A 26,497-nucleotide genomic window follows, 5' to 3' on the forward strand; every position below is an offset into this window, starting at 1 on the left:
AGCCCTCAAGTCAAGAATGGTTTTGACATTTTTAAATAGTTGAAAGAAAATCAAAAATAAGATACTATTTTGTGATATGTGAAAATTCTATGAAATTCAAATCTCAGCACCCAGAAATAAAGTTTTACTGGAGCACAGCCATCCTCATTTGTTTATGTACTGTCTATGGCTGCTTTTGTAAAACACTGGCAGGGTTGAATACAGAGGGTGCCAAAAAAATGTACATACATTTAGAGAAAGGAAAAAACTATTAAAATTACGCTGCTGGTAAGTAACCACTTTGAGCACCTCTTGTAATTGCAGAAGTCAAACATAACTTGTATTCATCTTTTGTTATCGGTATATATCAAGTATTGCAATTTTTCCCCGCCCTTTTTCCCTTTTTCCGTGTCCCGCCACCTCCACCCCACTCCAGTTCAAGCTGTTGTTTCTCAGTCTAGTTGTGTAGGACACAGCTCCCTGGCCCCCGCTGGTATTATGAGCCTTGCGCTCCCCCCCACCCCCAAGGCAGTCAGTCAGTCGCGTTGTTGGTAGGCCGCTCACAGCAGCTCATAGCAGCTCTCGCCGGCTGCCGGCTGCTCATGGCAGCACATGGAAGCTCTGGCAGCACACAGCAGCCCACGGTAGCTCACGCTGGCTTCTGGCCATTCACGCTGGCCACCAGCCGCTCACAGTAGCCTGCCAATAGCACCCCACCGCAGCACTCAGCGGCTCACCGCAGCTTACACCAACCTCTGGCTGCTCACAGCAGCCCAGCTCCAGGGAGAGCTGCTGTTCACAATCTTAGCTGTAGAGGGGGCAGCTCACTGGCCCAGTGGGAATTGAACCGGCGACCTTGGCGTTAGGAGCACAGTGCTCCAACCACCTGAGCCACTAGGCCGGCCTGCGTATTACAATTTTAAAATAGTTTTTTCTTTTCTTAAAATGTATATACCTTTTTTTTTGGCACCCTCTGTAGTTGTGACAGAGACTGTATGGTCAACAATGCCTGTATTTATTTATCTGGTACCATAAAAAAAAAAGTTTGCTGAACACTGCTTTATTCTACTATTACGAGATATTACATTAATTGATTTTCAGATGTTAAACCACACTTGTATTTCTGGGATCAATCCCACTTGGTTATGATCCAAAATCCTTTTATGTTTCTGGATTCAGTTTGCTACAATTTTGTTAGGTATTTTTGCATCTCTGTTCCTGAGGGATACTGATCAGATTTCCTTTTGTTGTGATGTCGTTGTTTGCTGGCTTTGGTTTCAGAAATACTACTCGCTTGACAGAATGAGTTATGAAGTATTTCCTTTTATTTTATGAATAAGTTTGAAGATTGGGGTTATTTCTTCTTTAAATATTTGATGAAACTCACCAGTAAAGTCATCTGGGCCTGTGCTTTACTTTGGGGGATAATTTTCAAGTGAATTCTTTTTTTTTTTTTTTAATTAATTAATTTATTTATTAGTTTCAGGTGTACAAAACAAGGTAATTCTGAATTTACTTGTTATAAATCTATTCAGATTGTCTTTTTTTCCTGAGTTAAATTTGGTAATTTGTGCCTTTCCAGGAATCTGTCCATTTCATCTGGGTTGTATAATTTCTTAGTATAAAGTTAATTTATTATATTCCCTGATAATCTTTTATAGTCTGTCTTTTGAGTCAAGTATTTTGTCCTCACCTTCACGCCTGCTTTTGATAATTTGTTTCCTCTTTTATTTTTGTAGTCTAGGTTTGTCAATTTTGTTGATTTTCCCCCCAAAGAACCAGCTTTTGGTTTCATTGATTTTATTACTTTCTGTTTCCTATTCACTAATCTCCAGTCTATATTATTTCCTTCTGCTTGCTTTGGGCTTAGTTTGCTCTTCTTTTTCGAATTTCTTAATGTTGAAGGTTGTTCTTGACTCAAGCTTTTTCCTCTTTTCTGATATAGGAATTCAGAGCTATATCACTGCTTTAGCTGTATCCCATAAATTCTGATAGTTTTTCATTTTCATTTAGTTCAAAATATTTTATTAGAAGAGATAGTATACTCCAAAGAATTAGGAGCGGGCCAAGCACAAAGAAAAGAGGCTCGAGGCTCAAGGCCCAAGGCCCAAGGCTCATTATTAGGAGAAAAAGTACACTCCAAAGAGTTTGGAACGGCCCCGAGCAAAGCATGGATCAAGAGGCTTCAAAACATTTTTTTTTTTTTTAATTTCTTGTGATTTTTGTCTTTAACTAATGGGTTATTTAGAAGTGTGCTGCTTAATTTCCAAATAGTTGAGGTTTTCCCAGGTTTTGTTCTGTTGTGAATTTCTAGTTTAATTCTCTAGTTCTGGTCAGAAAACATATTTTGTATAATTTTAATCTTCTTAAATTATTAAGGCTTGTTTAATGGCCCAATGTATGCTCCATCCTGCAGGATATTCCAGTTTGTCAGTAAAGAATGTTTATTCTGTAATCACCGGGTAGAGTGTTCTATTTGCACAGCATGCATTTTTCCATCTGTTTGCTTTCAACCTATTTGTGTCTTCGAATCTAAAGCATGTCTCTTGTAGACAGCAGATAGTTGGGTCCTACTTTTCAATCCATACTGACAATTTGTCATTTGGGTGAAGTGTACAGTCTGTCTGCATTTAATTATTGATATGGTTAGATTTTGCCTCCCTTTTTGCTACCTTCTTCTATGTGTTTCATGTTTTGTTTCTCCTTTACTGTTTTCTTGTGTTAAGTGTACCATTTCAACTCCTCTGATTTACTACTTTTTTGAGTTATTTTCTTAGAGTTTGCTCAGATACAGTATGTATCTTAATTTCAGAGCAATAGCCAAATTCTCACAAAACATAGGCATTTTGCTCCAATACATCACCATTTCCTCCTCTTTCCTTTGTGATATTATTTTCCTATGTTCAAATATATTTCACATGTTACTTCTATATATGCTATACACCTAACAATACAGTGTTGTAATTATTGCTTTACATAATCTTATTATCATCTAAAGAATTTAAGAGATGAGACAATTAGTCTTAGATTTACCCACATATTTACCATGTCTGGTGCTCTTCATCTACCAAGTTCTATGGATCTGATCAGAGTTACCATTTAGTATTTACTTCTTTTCATCCTGAAGGACTTTAGTATTTCTTGCAAGGCACATTTGCTAGCAACAAATTCTCTCTGTTTTTATCTGAGAATATCAATATTCTGCCTTCATTTTAAAAGGATAGTTTTGTTAGATATAGAATTCTTGTTTTTTTCAGCACACTGAATATGTCACATGGTTCTGGCTTCCATTGTTTCTGATTAGGCCACCCATTTTTCATATACTCCTTTCTTGTACGAGTTATTTTCCTCTTGCTGCTTTCAAACTCTTCTGTTTGTTTTCAGTTTTCACACTTTGGTCAGTCTTTTATGATGAAATATGTTAGCAGTGGTTTTTTTATATACCGTCCTGAGCCACATAACGATGTTTCGGTCAATGATAGACCATGTATTCAATGGTGGCCCTATAAGATTATAATGGAGCTGAAAAATTCCTATCGCCTAGTGATGTAGCCGTTTTAACATCATAGCACAAAGCATTACTCATGTGTTTGTGGTGATGCTGGTATAAACAAACCTACTGTGCTGCCAGTCATATAAAAGTATATATAGCACATATAATTACAGTAGTAAGCTGTACCATGTAGGTTTGTGTCAGTACACTATGTGATGTTTGCATGATGAAATCACCTAATGACACATTTCTCAGAATGTAATCCTGTCCTTAAGCAGCTCATGACTGTATACAATTTATCAGGTTGAGGATGTTACCTTCTCCTAGTTTGTTTAGAGATGTTTATCATTAATGGGTGTTTCATTTTGTGAAACGCTTTTTCTGGACTTTTTGAGATAGTCATATAAATGTTTTGATCTGTTACTAAGTTGAAATTTAATAACACTGACTGATTTTGCATGTGAAAACAACTTTACACTTCTGGGATGAATTCAAATTGGTTACGATTCATTACCCCTCTCCTATACTGATGGATTCAATTTGATAATATTTTGTCCATGAGGAATATTGGTCTGTAGTTTCCTTTTCTTGTTATTTTTGTCTGATTTGGTATCAGGGTAATGATGGCCTCAGAAAATCACTTAGAAAGTTTTACCTCCTCCTTTATTATTTTGAAAGTATTTCATAACATTCTTTCTGAAATGTTCAATAGAATTCGATACTGAAGCTATCTGAGCCTGGAGGTTTTTTTCTGTTTGTTTTTAGTGTTTATTTTTTGGGGGGAGGGAGGAAGGTTTTTAATCATCCAATTTTTAAAAATAAAGGCTGTTCAGATTTCTCATTTTTTCTTGTAATTTTTGGCAATTTGTGTCTTTCAAGGAATTTATCTATTTCATCCAAGTTGTCAAATTTATTGGCATAAAATTACTCATAATATTATTTTCCTTTTAACTAATATGTGTAGAATCTGTAGTTATATTTCTTTTTACAATCTTGGTATTGGCAATTTGTGTCTTCTTTCTTGACCAATCTAAGGAGCAGTTAATCAAACTTACTGATTTAATTTCAAAGAACCAGCTTCTAATTTCATGGATTTTCTCTATGTCTATTTGTTATTTCATTGACTTCCACCATTACATTTTTAATTTCCTTCCTTTTACTTATTGTAGGCTTACTTTTATTTTTCTAGTTTTCTAATGTGGACGATTAGATCTTTGATTTTAAGCCTTTCTTTTCTAATACCTTTATCCCCCACTTTTCACTTCATACCACTTCACTTTTATGAAAGTCCTACATTAGTACCTGTTTTTGCTAACTGAAAGAAATCTGAAGAGATTTTTGTTTTTATGAAAAGTGAAAAGCAAAAACAGTGTTCAATATTTGTTTTGTAGCAAGCAGTTATAGAGGCAGCTAGCACCCCAAGCAGCGAGAGTGGTACCGCCAAGCTTCTTCCCCAGGAACTACATTCAGCATCTCAGCATCAAGCCACCATAGCTTTGAACTGTGTCTGTGAGCATATGTGCCTTATCTTAATTTATTTCGTGCGTCTGTTACCAAGATGTGTCATAAGGTAATTGCTTCTATGCTTTATGCTGTTTTGGCTTATAAAGGATTGCATAGGACACTCTTTTGGGTAGCAGGGGGAACCTGTATAAGCATTTAAAGCTATACATTTTGCTGTAAGCACTGCCTATGGTGAATTTTACAAGTTTCAAATGTTGTGTTTTCATTATCACACAGCAAAACATATTTTCTAGTTTTCTTTGTAATTTATTCTTTGATTCACGGGTTATTCAGAAGAGTGATATTTAACTTTCAAACTATCCAGATATGTGTTATACGTTTCTACTTTAATACTGTTGAGGCTATACAATACTCACTCTGATTTCAATCCATCTAAATTTACTGAAATTTGTTTTATGATCCATTATTTAATATCTTATTAAATAGTTCAAGTGTACTTGAAAAGAATGTTCATTCTGGTGCTTTTTGGTATAGTATTCTATAAATATCAATTAGGACAAATTCACCGATAGTGTTGCTCAAGCATTCCATAACTTTATTGCTTTTGGTTTACTTGTTTTATCATTTACTGAAAGAGCATGGTATTATTAAATATCTTTTCCATCTACTCTTCTTTCCTGAGGTTTACATCATCTTGATATAATAACCACTCCAACTTTCCTGTAACTAGTGTTCATAATAGTCTATCTTTTCCCATCCTTTTAATTTCCATATTATCTTTAAGTTTTCTTTAAAATTCTTGAGCAGATCTGTTACTTGCTATTTGTAAATTCTTTATAATCTCTGCCATTTCTGGGTCTGTTTCTATTGACTAGTTTTTCTTTCTGGTTCTTCTTCTGGTATCATTTTATCATTTCCTGTTTCTTTGCATGTATTATAATTTTTGATTGAATGCCAGAAATTCTGTATGCTAAATGTCTACATTTAATGTCTTTCTTTAAAAAATGTTGAGTTTTGATAGGGCAGGCAGTTAAGTTAGTTGTAAATCAATTTTATCCTAAATTTTTCTTTTAATCTTTATTAGTGTGGGTCTAATTTAGCTCTATTACCAAGGTGTGACTTTTCTGAGGTTTTTGTTAAATGTCCCAAAGTATTCAATGAACTTTCTCTATTTTGAATAGTTAGAACTTCTCCCAGCCTTATTTAAGCTCTGGCAATTCTTCAGTTTACAGTTTCCCAATAACTGTTCTTTCCTTATCAGATGTTCTTTGCTCAGCTGTTGGGGGTCTCAATATGTGTATATGTAGTTTACTATTCAGCCAAATCTATGTAGATTTCTGCAGGCAGGGTAATCCTAGGGTTCACCTCGTATGTTTCTCAGTCCTGTGCTGGAGGTTGTCTAACATATCACGCTGGTTGTTTTCTACAGTTTTACAGCTGTTTATAGCAGGAGGGCAGTTACTGTCATTCATGGTCCGAAGCAAAAGTCTCCATCTTTGATTCTTAAAGTTTCTATCTTTTTTCTTTTACATTGTTTAAAATATTGCTTTTTCTAAAATCATTAGAACCAACAAAAATCTGAACACACTGACCGAGAGTTATTTGATGATTTTAAGATATTAAATATTTTTTATAGGAGTGATAAAGTTAACGCGCCTTTGTAAAAAGCTTTTATCTCTCAGAAATACATATTTTAGAAATGTATACTTACAGTTTAAATAATATGATGTCTAGGATGTTTATCAAAAGAAGATAAATGACACAAGACTAGCCATAAAAACGATAATTTCTAAAATATCAGTTTGAAGCTGGGCAATGGGTTCACTATATAATTTTGTCTACCTTGACATATGTTTAAAATTTTTCCTAAGAAGTCAAAAGTAGGTAGAGATAATTTCTCTCAGAGTGGTTATAGCTCCAACTTCATATGGCTGGCTTCATGTGTTTTATTTTGTTTCAATTGTTAGAGACTGCTTTGACTTCTTTTTGATTTAATTCATGTTTTAATTATGTAGAACATTTACATAGCTATTAAAGTAAAACTACAAAACAATGTTTCAGAGGTCTTCCTTTCATCCCTGTCTCTTCATGTTTTCTCTTCACCACAAGTACCATTTTTATTAGTTTTGATTATTCTTAATCTCTGACATATTAAGTATTCAAAGGAAAAAACAAATAGATAATTTATCTAAAGTAAATGTAGAGGGCTACTTGGTATAAAGTCATAGTTGGAGGAGGGATTAGTATATTGTCTCTTGAATTAAAGATTTCTAAGTCAATCCATATGAATAATTTTTTTTTTTCTGGGAATGAGAATTTAAAATGTTATAAAAAGATCTCTCTTTGCTTCAATGACAAACATATTGATTCTCCAAACATAGACAAGAACCAGAGTTACTGAGAAACCTGGCTTTTTCCTGTTTCTCTATCTAGATGTCATTTTTCTTCATTGTATTCAGTGTTTATAAAGTTCCTGTTCTGTGCTCAGCACTGGGTTAGATGCTTTGTTATACATTATCTCACATTACTCACATACACATAAGTCAAATATTAGTATTTCTATTAGAAGAATCAGAAGAAATAACTGTTCTAAATAGGATTAGAAATTCTAGACTGTATACTCCACAATGAGTAGAGTGGTCATTGTGATGCTCTAGAAGCTGTGGTTAGTGATATAAAATTCATGCATGTAGGAGTTATGACCACCTAGTTTCCAAAAAATTATTTGAAGCAGTTTTTAAAAAATAGCTATTAAAACAAACTTTTAAAGGACACAGAAGATAAAAGACATATGAGGAAATTGGTGTACGTAATTATAATTGGACGTTAAGTTTATCTCAGAGTTTCCTGGTAGCCAAGGCAAAAAGGACAACATAAAATCCTTACTCTGTAACAAAAGGAAATGTATGAGTTTATGTAGAATTCTCTCAGTAACACTAAACCCCAGGAGTCATTTTTAGCATACATACTTGTACAATGGAAATTATGTAATAAAATGACCATTTTTAAATGAGAGGTGTTTAAGATTCACTCACAAATGTTCTTATGATCAATTGTGTGTAAATAGAAACATATGGGATCATCTGTAGAAATACCTTTGCTGGCATTATATTGTAGGAGTAATTTATATATATATAATATATATATATAAAATATATATATTATATAATATATACTTTCTGAAATAAAAGTGTGTTAACAAACTGATTTATGTTTGTAAATATAGGGTTGTAAAATACACAGAAATGTTCACAGTATGATCTTTTGTCACAAGATGGAATAATATTTGTTAGTACAATCAATAACCATAGTCTTTGTCTTTCAAACACTTTTATATATCAAAAGTTAATGTTGTGACCTCAAAGAAAGGAATAAAATAAACAACGTGTACGCTGTGCTTGGAGAGTTTCCTACTTTCCTTCATTCAAGCAATTCTAAAAATACCAGCTATTTTGTGAGGACTTTTTGAACAGGAAGATTCAATGAATAATCCTGGCCCCTCCCTGTGTAACCATATTTCTTTAGTAGTTTCACTGTACCTCACAATAGGCAACAATTTCCCTACATAATATTTAAATGCCATTTGATACATGTTATTACCAATAGATATTTTTGGGCTGAATGGTTTTTATCTGTAATGTGTCTGTGACAGTAAACTCTCAAGGATGAAGGACTATGTTTTATTTTGTTTATACTGTGACTGACACAGACACAGTATATTCAAAGTATCATTTAATAAATGCTCTCAATATTGATTATCACAAATTGTTTAGTCCCATGTTTAAGAGTTTCATCTTTTTTATAGAATTATCTGTTTACTGTATCATTTGAATGACAGCTATTAGTATCTTCTTGAAATATAAGTAGGTCTAGTAATTCATATCAATAGTATACCTATAGCATATTCACTGAGTACAATTTTTAAGTTTCACTTAAAATATCAAGATAGGATTTGGGCCAGATTTCAAAATAAACTTTTTATTCCGTTTCTACTTTAATGTCACTTTCTCCTTTTAAAATATCTTTCCCCTTTAAACCAAAATGAAGTTTGCTAAATATATTTCACAGCATGCATTTAAAGCTAGTGTAAGTAGGGCACAATGGGTTATGACTTACGCTTCCAAAACATAAACTACTTACGCGTCTGTAGTCTTTGTACATCCATTTAGATTTAGTACTTCAATGTTTCTACAGTTTTGTGCAAAGGTCCTTTATAGGAAAGAAACAAAGTAAAAGGTTTGAAATGAAATGCGAACAATTCTAGGCATTAAAAAAAGTAAAAGAAGATATTGTTATTGTTGGTAATATTGGATGTTGGTACAAAAGGAATTCACAATTACAAATAAATTAATTTTCAACCATAAACTTTTAAACATTGATCTTTTTGTCAACCAAGGTTAAAATTACCTTAACTTTGCGTAAACAAACCAATCAACAAACAAAATTTAGTCAAGGCTCCAAAAGAACAAGTTATAATATGGGGAATCTGGCTTTTCTAGAGGGGGCACTTGTTCTTGTTTTATCCTTAAACCATACATTACTGGATATTTTTGTGTTATAAGCAATGTATGTGTATGTGGGTTCAGAATAGCTTAAAGAAAGCTCTAACTTTCTTTATAAATAGCTTAAAACCATTTTAGCCTTTTCTGGGTGAGACGGTGATTCCTTTACTTCAGTCAAGAAGATCAGTTTAAAAAAAGATCAGTTAACCAGTAGTTATGTTGTTACCTTAATGCATTGTCTCCTACCCCAAGACACCCGCGAAGGCTTAACTTTCGTAAAAAGCCCCCACATCTTTTTGAAATATTCTCCACTACCCGGCCCTGTAAAAAAAGATAGGTCAAAAAAAGATAAGCCACCACTGTTTTTGAAAAGAATCTATCCTCATTTTTAATAATTTATAAACAAAAAGGCTTCTACTCATTTTTAAGACTTAGTTAATGCAATAGGAAAATTTCAACTTACTGTGGGAAAGCTTTCCTGATTAACCCTTCTACTTGAAACATGCCTAAACCCTATATTGTTATTTATTTTGTTAAATCCGTGAGATATTCTATATTTGAGGAAGAGGTACTCTGTAGTTCTCTTACATCACTATATTAAGGTAAGGCTGCCCTCCTGGTTAAACTGCAGCTACTGAAGGATATTAACTCTCTTTACTATTTCTGTGTCCTTTCCAAAGTGCTTATAGATAGTACTCTAAATACAGCAGAGAATCAATGAAAACTTAATGAAAGCTTGCTGATAATTTTGAGAGCCATGTTGCTTTAAACATTTAAATCCATAAAGATTAGAGAATTGTGAAAAACATAAATAAAAACCCAGCTTACTGTCAGTTGGTATTATTTTAAAAGTACTTTTAGTAGATAATGGAAGTTCATGTGAGGCTATTAAAAAACTTCGTACATGGTTCCTCAAGACAATTAAGTTGCACAGGAATTAAAAATTTTTTTAAAAATCTAATGTAAGTTTTATTTAATCCTTGTAACACAATGAGGAACCTATTATTTCCACTGTCCTGATGAGAAAACCAAGGGCCACCGAGCTCGAATTCTGGTTAAAATAATTAAAGCGTAAACCATTATGCTTCTCCATTTTAGAAATAATAGCAATACTAAGAGATAAAATATGGGGGAGAAGTGAGAAGGGGGAAAAAAATCTCTCCCCAGCAAAAACAATTCAATAAATGACTCTGACTTTATTCTTTTTTCATTTTCCACAAAAGCTATCTGTAGGCTTCCCAAGAACCAAACAAAATGCTCATCTTAACAAGAATTTATGCAAATATCATATCCCAACAAGTTAAAATGATGTATTCTTAAATAAGTAAATATAAAATGACTTCCTTAAAATAAGCAAACATAGTTTCACATTTCCACCACAAAACTAAAAAATAAAATTTTTAGTTCTAGTAACACAAATAACTTAGTATTATTTCAGTAAAATAATTCTGCTCATTCTCAAAAACTGAATAAGCTCTTGGGAACACTGCAGGCTCCTATGAAGTTCACATGCACAAAAATTAATAGTTTATCTCTCTAGGGAAAGAAGATGTGTACGGTGGGGGCCAATCTGTGCCATACTATAATTACATGCTAACCAGAGAAATGGGGCCACACACTACATAATTGTACCTCAATATCCCTCTGGAAATCAAACAGGTCAATTCGTTGCCAGTTACTGCCATCCAGAGCCAGAACATTCCAGGCCTATTTTTTTAAAAAAAGAGACAGAATGAGCAGGAGCTGAAACAACAGGTAAAAGTCAGCAATATTTGAATTCACAATCCAATCCATTAACAACTGAAATTGACCAAAACATTTCTCAGCACCCCCACCATTAACTCCCCAAAAGTCTGCCTTATTTCTTATTCAAACTTTATTCTCGAGGGTGGCCAGTTAGCTCAGTTGGTTAGAGCGTGGTGCTAATAACACCAAGGCTGCCGGTTCGATCCCTGCATGGGCGACTGTGAGCTGCACCCTCCTTAAAAAAAACAAAAACAAAAAACACTTTATTCTCCAATTAGATTATCTCATAAATGAGTGGGTACAGAAACTAGCAGCTACAAAACATCTTAACTTAGGGGCTTGAGGAAAGGACAGCTTGTGATAAGCATCATAGCCAGAAACTGTTTTCTAACTGGGAAGATTCTAGTTCTAATCCCAAAATGAGACAGTTCAGCTGATGAAAAGCAAGTCTGTTACTCTATCTCTCAACCAGAATCAAGATGAGGGTGAAACCAAAGAAAAGAGGACAGTACTCAGAGTCCTGCTATGTTCAATATATATTCGCTATCCATAGTATAGCTTGGTAGGACTTGAAACTACAATATGGTAACATGGGACTTAGAAGACAATGTCACTTCTCCGTATAAATGATAGAGCCTTAATGCTTTCCTCATTACTCATTTTCTCACTAGGGGATGTTTTTCAATTCATCTTTCCCTCTAGCTTGATTCAGTGGTAATTTTACAACAGTGTAAGTTCAAGACTTCTCTTAAATTTCTTCAGTAAGCTAAAGGAAGGCAAGAAAGTTTCTACGCTTTTCAATTTTTCAGGATTAGGAGAAAAATGACTCCAGTAAGAGTTAATTGTTGTGGATCATTCTGCAGTTTAATCGGAAAGCCTTTTAAAGTTTTCCCTATTAAATTTAAAGTGTAAACAAAGTCAACATTGTTGAATTATAAACTTTGAATATTATTTCTTATTTTAACAATCAAAACCCAGATTTGATACTGAAATTCTAAAAAGGAAATTGTGGACACACTTATTGGCCCCAGGGTAACTGTCACACAATCAACAAGAAGTGTCAAGAATATGAAAGTAAACAGTTATTATTCTACAAATCTTTAAAGTGTTTTTCAGGAGTTCAGTATGTTACTTTTCTTTTTGTAGCTTCATATTTTTCCAATGGTTTAATGGCTAGCCATGGGAGACAATAGATAAAACTTTTAAAGTTCATGTGTTTACTAGGTTCTCGGGCTAAATATACCTCTGATTTGGTTTGATATTTCTCATTTCCTTATACTACTTTTTCGAGCAAGCAGGAAACATGCTAAACTGAGACTAAAATTAGGAATGACTGACAGGTTCCTCTCCAGTGGTTTTTTTCTTTTTTTAAACAAATTAATTAAATGCTTCAGGTACAGAGAACAATAAGATAACTACTGATTTACTATCCAGATTTAATAAAAACTGGCACTGTGCTCTCCTTTCTTTTAAATTAAAACCTATTAAGAAGGAAGAGAAACCTGCAAATGAAAACAAATAAAACTCACTCAAATCAACATTCCTAAGATGAGACTGCAACTAAACAGGTTTAGACACTGGCCTGCGGATTTTCTCAGTGATGACCTATTTCATACGGAGACAGAAAGGAAGCTCCACTCATTTGTACAAGGCATGGCTACAGCAACCACTCAAGTACCAGGGACACAAATGTGATTTAATAGAAATCATCAAAATACTACGGATTGTTTCCAAGATAGCTGATGCGCAGATTTAATACGGCTTTTAGGATGCAGAAATTACATGAAAGTTAGCAAGACACAGTGAATTCTTCTATGGCAAGTTTCGTGGGGTTTGTTTTTTTTTTGTATGTTTGTGGCTTTTTTTGCAGAGTGGTGTTGGTAACTTGAAGGAAAACTGGGACCATCTGCAAAGATAAATGCAATACTCTATGATATAACCATACTACATATCCAGCACCTAGAATTGTACCTGGTACATAGCAGGTTCTTAATAATAAACAGTTGTTAAATGAACAAGCAAAAAGCCATTGTCCTGTTTATAAAAAAATAATTATAAGCACTCATTCATTTTATTCAGTTATTTATTATATATCTTAAAGCAATTTTTCCATGAGAGAGACTATTCTTTATATTAATAACAGCCAATAAGAACATGATGTTTCACTGTTTTGTCACAACAATATCAACTGACAAAAATGGATAATTAAATATAATGTAGAAACTGAGAATGGAATCTGGTTTGTTTCTACAATTTTTAAAAATTAAATTCTAGCTATTGTTTTTTGAGGAAAGACTACGGGGAAGGTAACACGAGAATTAGAACCTCAAGAGCTTTCTGTGCATATGTATAAAGTGAACTAGAAAAAACAATGAAACACTATTTTATTACAATTCTGAGTAGAGCTTAACCTTTTAATTTGCATGTTTAATACTTTTCCTTCTAAGTGTTTCCTGTTTGTATTATACAAATACTCGAGAGTTCCAAAAAATTAGAGACGGTACATATAAAACTGTAGAATTTTGCTATGGGTGAAACAACATCCTTTGAAACAAAACGTACAACTAACCACTCGAGTAAATGGTTCACCTACTACAGAAGCTAATATCATCAATATTAGGAAAGGGTGCCCCTCTAATCATGTCAACCATTCTTACCCTGGAGACCTGAGCACAGCGACACAAGGTAACAACATCCAGAAAAGAAAATATCCTAAAAAGAGACAGAGACAAACTATTATATGATAAAGTAGAGCAATTTATAAAGATAATACTGCCCATACAAAACACAGAGGGAGAAAGTAATCTTTTACTTGATAATATACGTATAAGTACCATACAAGTTCAATTACTTACATCAAGGGATGATAAAATATTTCTAACCGATTCAATTTTTTTTAAAATAAAAAAAAACAATTTTCACACTTCTGGTTATCAAAAGAAATAGGCTGAGAGAGGAATATCTTTATAAAGAATTTTACATGTATGAAGAAAAAAAGATAAAATAATATTGTAACACCCAAAAAATAGCAACTATAAAATGTTAAGTTTGTATATATATTTAATTCTAATGCAGGAAATTATAAAACTCAGTTAACACATCTATGTCAGAAAACACTGCCTAGAATTTTTCTCAGTCTTACAGAGGTTAAATATTTATTTTAAAGCACTGTTATTTGAAATAATTTATCTGCGTAAAGTCTGATAACTCTCTCCACCATAAGCCACTTGTAAAAATAGGTCAGAGCATCCCGGGAATAAAGTGAATCAGTCACTTCTGCTTAAAGCCCTCCTTACTTATTCATGAATACCCTTCAAGATCATTTTGATCTGAGTAACAAGCTAAGCCCTTCTGCAAGTGGCAAAATATACAATATAATATATACTTTAAAAGATTCAGATTCAAGTAAAAGCTTATGAGTTAGTTTTAAAAAACAAATTTTTATTGTTTAGTGAATAGAGCCTGTCAATCACATTTTAGAACTTGAAATAAACTGAGTTAAAAATTACATCAGACAGAAAGTTATGTGCATTTAATAATAATACTTTGTTTTTTAAACTTTTTTTATTTAGGTAAAATACATATAACATTTACCATTTTAACTATTTCTAAGTGTACAGTTCAGTGGCATTAAGCACAGTCACACTGTTGTGCAACCATCACCATCATCCACCTCCAGAATTTTTTCACCTTCCCTAACTGAAACTCTGTACCCATTAAACAAATAACTCATTACCGTTTCTCTAACTCCTGGCAACCACCACTCTACTCTCTTTCTCTATGAATTTGACTGCTCTAGGTACTTCATGAGAGAAATCATATGGCATTTGGCTTTTTGTGATTGGCTTATTTCACGTAGCATAGTGTCTTTAAGGCTCATCTATGTTGTATCATGTAATTCCCTTCCTTTTTAATGCTGAATAATATTTCATTGTATGTGTATACCACATTTTGTACATCTGTCACAGATGAAAGGTTGGGTGCCTTTCGTGTTCCCTTGAGGTGGCCTTGCTACCCCTCTCATGGCTCTCTTTATAGAATAAATCTATCTTCTTCAATGCTGATTACCAACTCCACTCCCAAATAAATATACATTCCCCCAATCTTTGTACCTCAATTCCTAAAACAGTAAGTTTACCTAATGCAACAAAACATTTTTGTATTGCTGATATGCCAAATCATCATGAATCCCTGAGCAATTTGTATAAATACAATATTACACATGGGGGGAGGGGCACAGGAGAGAAACTTTACAGGTTAACAATCCTAGTTAGACTTTAGTATCCTTTCAACAAAAAGGTTCTCCACAAAGGAAAGCACAATAGATAAACATGAGACATTAGGCTGGAGGTCAAATGCAGACTTAGGAGACTCTCTGTAGCACACATCCCAATAATCACAGTTCCCTTAGAAAGTACTGACTGGGGTTCTCAATGTCAAGATCCCCATAAGTTAGCTTTTCACCTAGATGCTGACATTAGAGTACATTAAAAAGAGAACGAGAAGACGAATAAAGTCGCTGTACTCCTTTATCCAAGTAGTAAGGTTGCTGGGGTAAGCTTCAGTGCTTAAATCCCTTCTACCACTTCATAAATAGTCTGTCTAAATGGCTGCTATTATTTAGTAACCTTTGACTTCTATGTATTCTATGTAGTTGACAATGGAGATAATTATCTGGAAAACCCCAAATATAAGAATTGGTGAGATAGGATGCCAGGATTTTGGCTAGTGTGATTTTTTTTTTTTGGGGGTGACTCACAATTGAGTATTTATTTATTCTTCCAAAGGCAGTAACATTAACTTAAATTTTAAAAAAATCCCTATACTTATAAATATGCATTTGTAGGATAAATCAAGGGGAAATGGTATTGGTATATCTATGTAATAGGACAGGATAATAAACTACATTACACTTAGCACCTCTCTGCTTTTCATCGTCTTCAGGCTAGGTATCTTAGGCTGGGTTGTTTACAGTGGTCCCTTTCTCCACACTTTAACCTTTTACATAATTCCTTCTGAGGACACCTATGTCCATAATCAGAATGGTTAAGATCAAAGAGATAAGAAAACAGATGCAATGAAGGGTCTGCTATTATTAAAGGATCCTGCTTGACCACTTCAATGAAAGTCTACCACCATCTCAACATTGTTGAAAAACTGACCTAGCTTTACGCTGCTCAGGCTTAAGCAAAATAGGCTTCTCCTTCCTCACTCGATGAGGAAAACAAGAAAGCAAAAAGACCTTGGCCAGGTTTCTGAGACCTCATGTGGAAGAAGACAGGGTCTAAATATCCATAAATCTTATTGCTACACAAAAAAAGAAAGTAAAAACCCAAACCCTTAATACTAAATCCTTGGAGGAGCACATGGGGCCGGCTGTTAAAATTAATAATGAAAGCAAGATTTTAGGGATATGGTTATCCATGCAATGTTTTATAAAAAGGATTTATTCCCAACTCCCTTTGTCTTCGTAGTCATATGATAAACATCCCAAACCTTCTTGAACCAATACCTCTTTTAATACAGTTCTTGTTATTAAAAAAGTTAAAAAGCATAGAGTGGTCCTGGAGAGAAAAGAACAAAATAAGTAATTCCATTCATATCACAGGGTATCTACAGTACAACTTTCTTGGAGAGCAAATTTAACACTGACCATTAAAAATATGCATACTGTATCCTGTAGAAGCAAAAGTATGAGTAAAGATGTTTTTCAGAATGTTCATGGTAGCATTATTAATTGAAATATGGAAAAGTTAGAAATAATTTTAATATACATTAATAAAAAAATGCTTAAATAATGGTACATTCATCCAATGGACTATTGTACTTAGCAGCCATTAAAAATAATGAGGTAGAGCTACATGAACTGATCTTAAAAAGATGTCAATGACTATTAAGTGACAGAAACAGAAACAAGAATAGTATTTATTTGTACTAATATTTGTATTAATAGTATTTATTGTTTTCATTTTTGAAAAATATAAAATATATATACATGAACACGCATGTAAGTATTGTACATGTCTGTTACCTCTGGAGGGGAGTACAAGCTTTTTTGGAGGGGGCTGTTAAAAGAGTAGGGATAAGAAAACCATTTGTTTATTACTTTATATATTTTTTTAAAAGTGTTGGGTTCATGAGTAAATATATTTTATTTGTTAAAAAACATTTAAAGATACTAGATGAAGTTCTTTGGCCACATAAAGCCAGAGAATTTAAGCCTGCTTTGAATTTATAGGGTACTTGTCTACGTTCTGGAATAAACTATACCACATTTTCATAATTGTATACTTCTTATTCTTCACAAGAGACCATCAGTTTTCAGGACTTATTCCTTAAAACTGTATGCTAGTGTCTTTATTTCAAACTACAGATGCAGATTTACTAGGCCTCTGTTTTAAGGAAGATTTCAGGTATAATTATGACATTAGTATCCACGAACTGTGGAGAACTCTGCCAAAAGCAACGCATGTTACCCTGTAGCTATCATGGAGTTATTTGAGCTTTGATTCTTTAGACAAGAATAAGCTATAGACTAAGTTATGAGAGTTCTCTATACACACTTGGTTATTAATATGAACACAAAGATGACATCTTCCGTTATTACTAAGTGAACCAACGCTGGCAGAAACAATCTCTGTAAGATTAAATAATCTTCAACCTCTTAAATTGGGTTGTACTTTGAGTCCCCTACCTTTTGAGGGGGAAAGTGATGTTAAACCAGATGCACCCACCCTGGTCATAAAGAATAGAAAAATAAGTTTTCTATGTGTTTTTGAAATAATCTTATTGTCACAAATATGGAGAGGACACATCAGACAATTGGTCTTGTTATCCACTACTTCCAGTTAGGTATTATTTTAACCAAGACTATATTCAGCAGAAATTATGCAAACCTAATCTATTCGTATCTGGTAATCCCATGTAGCACATGAAATCATTTAGTTCCTTAGGTGTACAAGTAACTAATACTTGCAATACCTGCAATCTGTGACCTGGACTGGAGCCTGAATCAGGAAGAAAAACTACTTTCTCCCCTTTTACTATTATACAAAGAACACTAATGATACGATTGGTTAAGACAAGGATACGGTCTGTTATTAGATAATAGTACTGTATCAATGTTCATTTCCTCATTTTGATTACTGTACAGTGTTATGTACGAGAATATCTTTGTTTTTAGAAAATACACACTGAAGTCTTGAGGGATAAAAAGCATCACATATGCAACTTACCTCAAATGGTTCAGAAAAAAAAAAAAGACAGAAATGATAATGCAAGTGGGGTAAAGGTTAACATTTTGGGAACCCAAGTAAAAGGTACATGGGAATTCTCTGAACTATTCTTGCAATCTTTTCGGTAAATCTGAAATTATGTAAAAATAAAAAGTTAGAAAATAAAAAGTAAAAAGTATGTTAAAAATCTCAAAGGAGTGGGGGGATATAAAAATACAAACAACAGCCACTGGCTTAACATCAGCCACACACATCTAAATGGGTCACACCGGATTCTGCAAGCTAAATCCTACATCCAAGTCTTGAACCATAATACAACTAACATGCAGAAAACACATGAGCTTCAGGAAACAAAGTGATTGTTAAAAAGTAATTTTAGATAGTTTTCATAAAATTGAGTCTGATTTCTTAAGACTATTTTCTAAACAATGTTTTCTTCTAGGATAAAGTTATCAGCCATACTCCCCTGTCCTCAGGACAGCCCAGATCTAGAGAGAGACATGACTTCAGGGCCATTATACTAGCTTCACAATATCAAGCTGAGCCTGGAGGGAGCTCCTGGAGTTAGAAAGTTTAATGGTAGAAAGACAAAAAGGACTTGAAAAAAAATAGTATCCTCACATAGCCAGGTAGCTCTTAATCTCAAAACACAAACAACTCTGTGTGTATATGTATATACAGGACATACACTGAAGCGGTGTGTCTAATATGTATCTCATTAATAGTCTATCACTGCCATATCAAGGCAGCATCGAGCTGCTTGCTACTGGCTAAGAAAATTTGGGGCCAAACAAGGCCTGAAGTCTCCCCCTGACAGAGCTAAAATGAAACACCCAATTTATTCTGCAGAGTATTTTTAATTTTTGTTCCTCCAGGCAATGGAATATTAAGCTTGGCAACATTAAAACAGCAAACGGAAATTAGAGAAACAAACTATAATAGACAGGCAGCATCCCATTTTCTAATGGACTGTATGTGCAAAGTTTGTAAATTCTCCAAGATAAACAATATTACAAATGATGGTAAGCTTGTCAGGCAAACCTTAGGGAAAAAAAATCCTAAACTACAATACTATATATTATGAAAAGAAAACAAACAAAAACCAAAAACACTTGAGTCTCAAATCTTGTAGTATAATCCGAATCAAAGTCCCTTTGCCTCTGTCCAAAGAAACAATACTCTCTCAGATGTCCTTCTCCCTCACTCCCCTTCTCTGTCTAGTTAGTCACTACTTACCCCTGAAGTATGTCTCACTTCCTTGGAAGCATCTTCTAAACTCTCCAAAGTTGGTTTTAAAGTCCTACATGTGAGTTTGCTGTAATATTCTAGGTAAACCTCCATTATATCACTATATTGATTATTTTGATGTCTGTTTTCTTTTACTACTCAGTGAGTTTCTGGACTCTTGCTTATTTCTATATCCAACATAATACCTGGTACGTTACAGGTCCCTAGTAAATGTTCTGCTCCTATATTAAGGCTTAAGGGGATTCCAACTCTATGACATTCTGGAAAAGGCAAAACTATGATGACAAAAAGATTAGTGGTGGCCAGGGCCGAGAGGGAAAAGAGATAAATAGGCAGAACACAGAGGATTTTTAGGGCAGTAAAAACACTCTGCATGATATTGTAATGATGGATATATGTCATTATACATTTGTCCAAACCCACAGACTACATACAACACCAGAGGTGAACCCTAACACAAATATGGATTTTGGATAATTATGTGTCAATTAATGTAGGTTCAACCTTGGTTATAAAAAAAAAAAAAAAAAGCCAGCCCCATTCTGTGAGTGATGCTGACAAGAGTGCAGGATATGCATCATGATGCAGGAGACATTCGGGAAAGTTCTGTACCTTGCTTTCAACTTTGTTATAAACCGAAAACTGTCCTACAAAAATAAAGTCTTTAAAAAACAAAGTTGAAGGAATACAAAGTACAGCAATGAGGTCTGTGCTAACTCTTAAACCTTGATTTTAGCATCTGGCTGCTAACGCAAAATAAAATATACATTTTTTAATTCTCTCACCAAAGAAAATATATAGATTAATTGAAACAGTAAACACAAGTGAAAATGTATCATGCATATGTTATACTGAAAAAATGTTTATAACAGTTATAATAAACTATTTTTGTTAAAAATCAGTATAAAACAAATCGTACTGACTTATTTTTCTTGGTATTTAATGAAATATATCACTTGAACCCTTCTCCCACCCCCAAGAAAAAGCTTTAAGGGAATATAATTTAATTATTTTAATACCTCATGGCTTTCATAAAGAAGAACTGTTTTTAATGATCCTACACAGTGAAACCCTCAAGGATGACTAAAACCTGTTTGTCTTTTCACTAAAGAAACAGCCCTGTACTATAATGATTTTTAATGTTTCTATTTATCAGTTTTTATATATTCTCCCTTATCGTTGGAGTCACACGTCTTAACTCAGTGGGCCCTCTACCAGCATTACTCTCTGATCCCATTTCATTTACCACAACTCATAATCAAATCTGTACGAACTGTGGTTAAAGAAAATAAAAAAAAAAAAGTAAATAAGGTCTAGGAAATGACTGGCAGGCACCCTCTGAGTAAAATGCACATTTGATCTTTCTGCTTACTTTCTGTTTCATTGCTTTGTTCTAGGTAATTGAAAAGGCCAGAAAATTAAATGTCAGATAAGAGTAAGATTTTCTGTTCTTTGACTTAGGAACATCTGCCAACTTGCACCTCAAAGCTGAGAGATGATCACTTTTGGGAGTCTTAGAACCTGATCACATCATTTTATGGTCTATGGGTAAAAAATAGAACTAATAGTAAGAAACGTCACATTTTTATAGCTCTTACTATGTATGTGGCAGGCACTCTTCTAAGCACTTTACATTTATCAACCTTTTTGATCCTTATGATAACCCAAAGAGGCAGGTACTGAAATCCTAAATTTTCAGTTAGGAAATGACAGAACCCAGGGAGTTAGACTGCAAAGTCCACGTTCTTATTAGCCATTATGCCTTTAAAAAGGAAACACACACACCATCTATCCTGAATGCGTAGTAATTAAACTAAGTGAAAAGCTACTAGAAATCATCAATGTTGTAAGCTTCCTCAAATCAAATATGAAATCGCATGTGTGCAGAGAAGAGTTCACACAGCAGGCCTATCTTTAGAAAAGCCTGCTTGTAATATTGGTCCTTGGATGGCATCTGAGAACTTGGATTTTGGTAGAGTTCCCACTACTTGCTCAATGATCCTCCCTGGTAGACATTTTTACTTATATTGTCACAACTTGTTGCTGGAGGAATTAAGTGCATTCTGTGTGAGTCCACTGGGAAAGGACTCTTGGAAGCTTACTCCTGGTTTCCTATTTCGCCCCATGTACCTTGTGCCTTTACTAACTAACTGCTTTGTATCCTTTCCCTGTAATAAATCACAGCCAGGAGTATGACAATATGCTGAGTCCTGTGAATCCTCCCAGTAAATTACCAAACCTAGGGGTGGTCGTGGGGACCCTCAACACAGCATGATTATCTATTATAGACCACACACACACACACACACACAAATCCCAGCCAACTCATTCTTTCCATGCAAGTTCACAAAGTTCATCTCCTACCAACACACACATATATAATACATGACAATTAAGTCCCAACACCTCCAGCAGTTGAAAAAACAATGAAAAAATTTTAGATTCTTATAAGTAATAATAATCCTCATTCTGAAACTGGACTTTGTTTTATACCTAAAAGGGCATGTGTGGGCTCAAGCAATCTTATCCCTCATGTCATTTTTAGTTATTAATATCATCCTCAGAAGAAATCTTTGAGAAACAAGTCACTTTACAGTAGCTCTTAGAAAACACTAAGACTCTTTGTCTTATAAACACTGACATTCATTTTTCCAGAGGTACTCCTAAATAAATGCATGTGGCTCTGCTCTGAAAGAGAGTGCTGTCAACTCTGCTAACTGCATTTCACATTATGCAAACAGTAGATTCCAGCTTGCTACAGCATTAATAATAAACTGTTTCAGAAGGGAAGGAAGAGAATCAGTAAGTTAAAGCTAAAAGGAAACAAGAACACTTGCTTAATTCACGGGTAACTTGGCTGTGGCCTTGCATTTATAAGGAAATAGTATGGTCCTAACAACACAATTGTTCTCCTTGTAGATTAATAATGTATGTTGAATTGAATGATGTAACATGTAACTTAAAATCTAACCACACCAAATGTTGTATATTTATTCAAGTGCATTTTAACAGAACACTTACATAAGTCTCAACATCTTTCCCCACAAGATATTTATCAATAATAAAGAAAAATCATTTCACAGCGGAGAAACACTATCTTAACTAAATGATCAAAGTTAACATCACCAGTAATAAGCACATGGACATTATGTGCCTCCCATTACGATACATGGAGAAGGACACGACACTATTTCTGTAGTGTACATGCCAAAATGCATAACCTAAATTTAATCACAAGGAAGCATCAGACAAAGCCAGATTGAGGGAGATTCTATAAAATAACTGACCAGTACTCTTCAAAAATATCAAGATGATGAAAGACAGAAAAACTAAGGGACTGTCCCAGATTAAATGAAACAAAGCAGGCAAAACAATTTAATGAGACATGTAATCCTGGACTGAATCCTGGGCCAGAAAAAAGATGTTACTGGGACAATTGAGGAATCTGAATAAGGTCTGTAGATTAGTTAATAGTATTGTATCAATGCCAATTTCCTGAATTTGATAACTATATTATTTAATTATATAAAATATTAATTCTTGGGGAAGGGTATTCTCAAAATTCTTTGTATTATTGTTGCAACTTTGGTAAAGTATGACATTATTCCAAAATGAAGAGGTAAAATAAGAACATCTAAAAGATACAGAAAAGCCTAATGAAAAGTAATCTTTTCTTCTATTCCAATCTTCCAATTACCCAGTTTCCCTTCTCAGGGGTACCTACTGTTTCTAGTCATGTGCTATTTACTTTAAACAAAATTTAAACTTTTTAAGGAAATAACACATTCAATGAATTTCAGTAAATTATAAATACTCCAGATTGAATTTATTAATATTTATACTGATCTACTGTCATATGTTTAGTGTAATGTCAAAGATATCAAGAAGCATCTTTTCTATTTGTCTTTAATGGTTTAAACAAAATCTATATTTTGTACACTTAAATGCATTAATAAGCAGTATGTTTCATGGTGTCAAATCATTTCCTTCTTTCCCAGGATATCAATTTTACTCGGTCTCCAATTTAGGAAAGGATTTGTTCCCATCGGTAAGTACAGAATCAATTGCTTAGCACTCAAGCTAATTTCCTCACAAAAGTCGTATCATATGTGCTAGTTAGGTTCCCCACTTACCTTAGAAAGCAGCCAATTTAAACTACAATGTACACAAGGGTCAGTTCCAATAGAACACGTATAAATTAGAACCAAATTCTCATTTATAAAAATGCTGCTATGAAAAAAATATCTCCCGTGTTCCAACTTGAGAAGTCAGGCATATACTATCCTTCAATCTCCCCCTTTTTCCAACCTCTCAACTCATGACTACTCTTTTCCACACCCTAGAAAAAGAGCCACATACTCCTAACTTTTCTTGCCACTAGCAAACCCTCGCATGGTAGTGAGCTGAACTAAGTGGCAAAGGTAGTGATAGCATGTAGTTATATAACTTCACTGTAACCGATGCTGAAGAGTGAGGAGAGCAGGCAGAATTAAGGAGAGAAGATTTATATCTGGGTGTGTGTATATATGGTAAATTGTAGTACTGTTCACATATATTCACATATGCTCTCTCTTATATAATTCCCCACCCCATCAGTGTTAGGCTTGGATATGTGATTTGCTTTAGGCAATGAAATTTAAGTGGACATGATATATGCCACATCTAAGCAGAAGCTTTAAAATCACTTAGGTGATCTGACCTGGGTCTCCTATGCACCTGCCCTGAGCCTCAGATACAGGCTGCTCTTTCAGTCTTCTAGGGATGAGAAGCTAAGTGCAACAGACCCAAAGTCGACCCAGTAAGACAGCAACAGCCAACCTCATATAATGGTAAGAAAAAAAGCCTCTGAGATTTAGGAGTTTTTGTGGTAGCAAAATCTGGTTGATACAGGAATTCCTCTTCATCCAATATCCCTCACAATACTATCTATCTGGCAACAACAGACTTTATAGCTTATGGACAGCTATTAGAGTGACGTCAGAAACAGTGACTAAATCAAAACCACAGTGAGATATCACCTCACACCTGTTAGAATGGCTACTATCAAAAAGATAAGAAATGACAAGTGCTGGCAAGGATGTAGAGAAAAGCGAACCCTTGTGTACTGGTGGTGGGAATGTAAATTGGTGCAGCCACTATGAAAAACAGGATGGAGGCTCCTCAAAAAATTAAAAAGACAACTACCATATAATCCAGCAATTCTACTTCTGGGTATTTATCCGAAGGAAACAAAAACACTAACTCAAAAAGATATCTGCACACCCATGTTTCTTGCAGCATTATTTACAATAGTCAAGATGTGGAAGCAACTTAGGAGTATGCATCCATCAATGGATGAATGGATAAAGAAAATGTGATATAATACAGTGTAATATTCAGCCATAAAAAAGATGGAAATCTTGCCTTTTGAGACAATATGGATAGACCTTGAGGGCATTATGTTATTTGAGACAAGTCAGACAGATCAAGATAAATTCTGTATGATCTCACTTGTATGTGGAATCTAAACAACAACAACAAACAAAACAAAAAAACAAACTCATAGATACAGAGAACAGATTGGTGGTTGCCAGTGGTGTGGGGTGGGGGTGGAGGGTGGGGCAAAATGGGTGAAGGTGGTCAAAAGGCACAAACTTCCAGTTATAAAATAAATAAGTCACAGGGATGTAATATACGACATGATACAGGAACTGTAGACATGGTGACTACAGTTAATGATACTTTATTGTATATTTGCAAGTTGTTAAGAGAGTAAAGATCTTAAAAGTTCTCATCACAAGAAAAAAAATTTGTAACTATATAATGATGGATATTAACTAGATTTGTTGTGATCATTTCGCATTATACACTAATATTGAATCATGTACACTTGAAACTAATATGTTATATATCGATTATATCTCAAAAAGAAAAGAGACAGTGACTAAAGCTGGGAAGGGGAGGGGACAGGCAATCCTGCAGTCTGAAGAATTACAGAGAATGTTTTCTATGTTACCCTCATCTCTTGCCTGGATTTCTTTCATAGCCTTTTTATTGCTCTCTACTCCTATCTCTCAATCTGGTTGGCACATAGTACCAAGACCAAGCCTTCAAAAATATAAACCCCCCAAAATAAAATAAAATATAAACCAGATCATGTTACTCCCCTGCCAGATCATAAGGAATCTTGTAGGCCATAGTAAGGAATTCGGGTTTCATGGAAAAAACGTAAACATAACAGTGTGGCCAGTTACCAAAAAGTCAAATCATTTCCCTAAATCTTATTGAGTCTTAAACTACAGTAGTACAAAATAATACTTCATATTCAAAATAATAGCATGATAAAAAAAACTAAAGTATTTCTTAGTATACTCAGTTTATAATAAAAACATAACCTATTTAAAAATGTTTCTCTTTAGAGATGGCTAAAATTTTGCTGAAATTTGAGGGATATTCAAGATATTACTCAATATATACAGGATACATTCTCCAATGGCTCTGGGTAGTCTAGGACCGTTTTTTCAACTATAATAAACTAGTATGTACATATGCATTGCTTCTATGGAAAAACCCAGTCCAAGTTCAGTTCAATTATTTTTTTCTTAGTATCTCCAATGTGTAAGGTACTACATAAAGGTTTACAGGGTATAGTCCCTGCTTACAAGGATCTTGCAACACAGTGGAGGACTCAGACATACAAATACTTAGTAATGCCAGGAATATTCATCTTTACCAACACTTAGGGCAGAGACTATTTTCCACCCTGAAGCAGAGATTGGGCTGGTTTATGACTAGACTGCAGAAGCAGCTAAGAGCAAAAAGTAGGTGCCTCTGAACACAATGACTAAAAT

General features: G+C 34.2%; 1 protein-coding gene across 1 annotated transcript in view; it reads right to left on the reverse strand.

Moving 5' to 3' along the window:
* Positions 1–26,497, reverse strand: part of FBXL20 (F-box and leucine rich repeat protein 20) — a gene marked incomplete at its 5' end in the record, with an annotated part of 74,828 nt that overhangs the window by 9,540 nt on the left and 38,791 nt on the right. The window contains 4 exon segments of the mRNA XM_081028017.1: positions 9,077–9,145; positions 9,665–9,759; positions 11,071–11,145; positions 13,842–13,896. Of these exon segments, the coding sequence (XP_080884143.1) occupies positions 9,077–9,145; positions 9,665–9,759; positions 11,071–11,145; positions 13,842–13,896 (294 nt within the window).

This window comes from Rhinolophus hipposideros (assembly GCF_964194185.1).
Source record: "Rhinolophus hipposideros genome assembly, chromosome: 20".
Taxonomy (NCBI): domain Eukaryota; kingdom Metazoa; phylum Chordata; class Mammalia; order Chiroptera; family Rhinolophidae; genus Rhinolophus; species Rhinolophus hipposideros.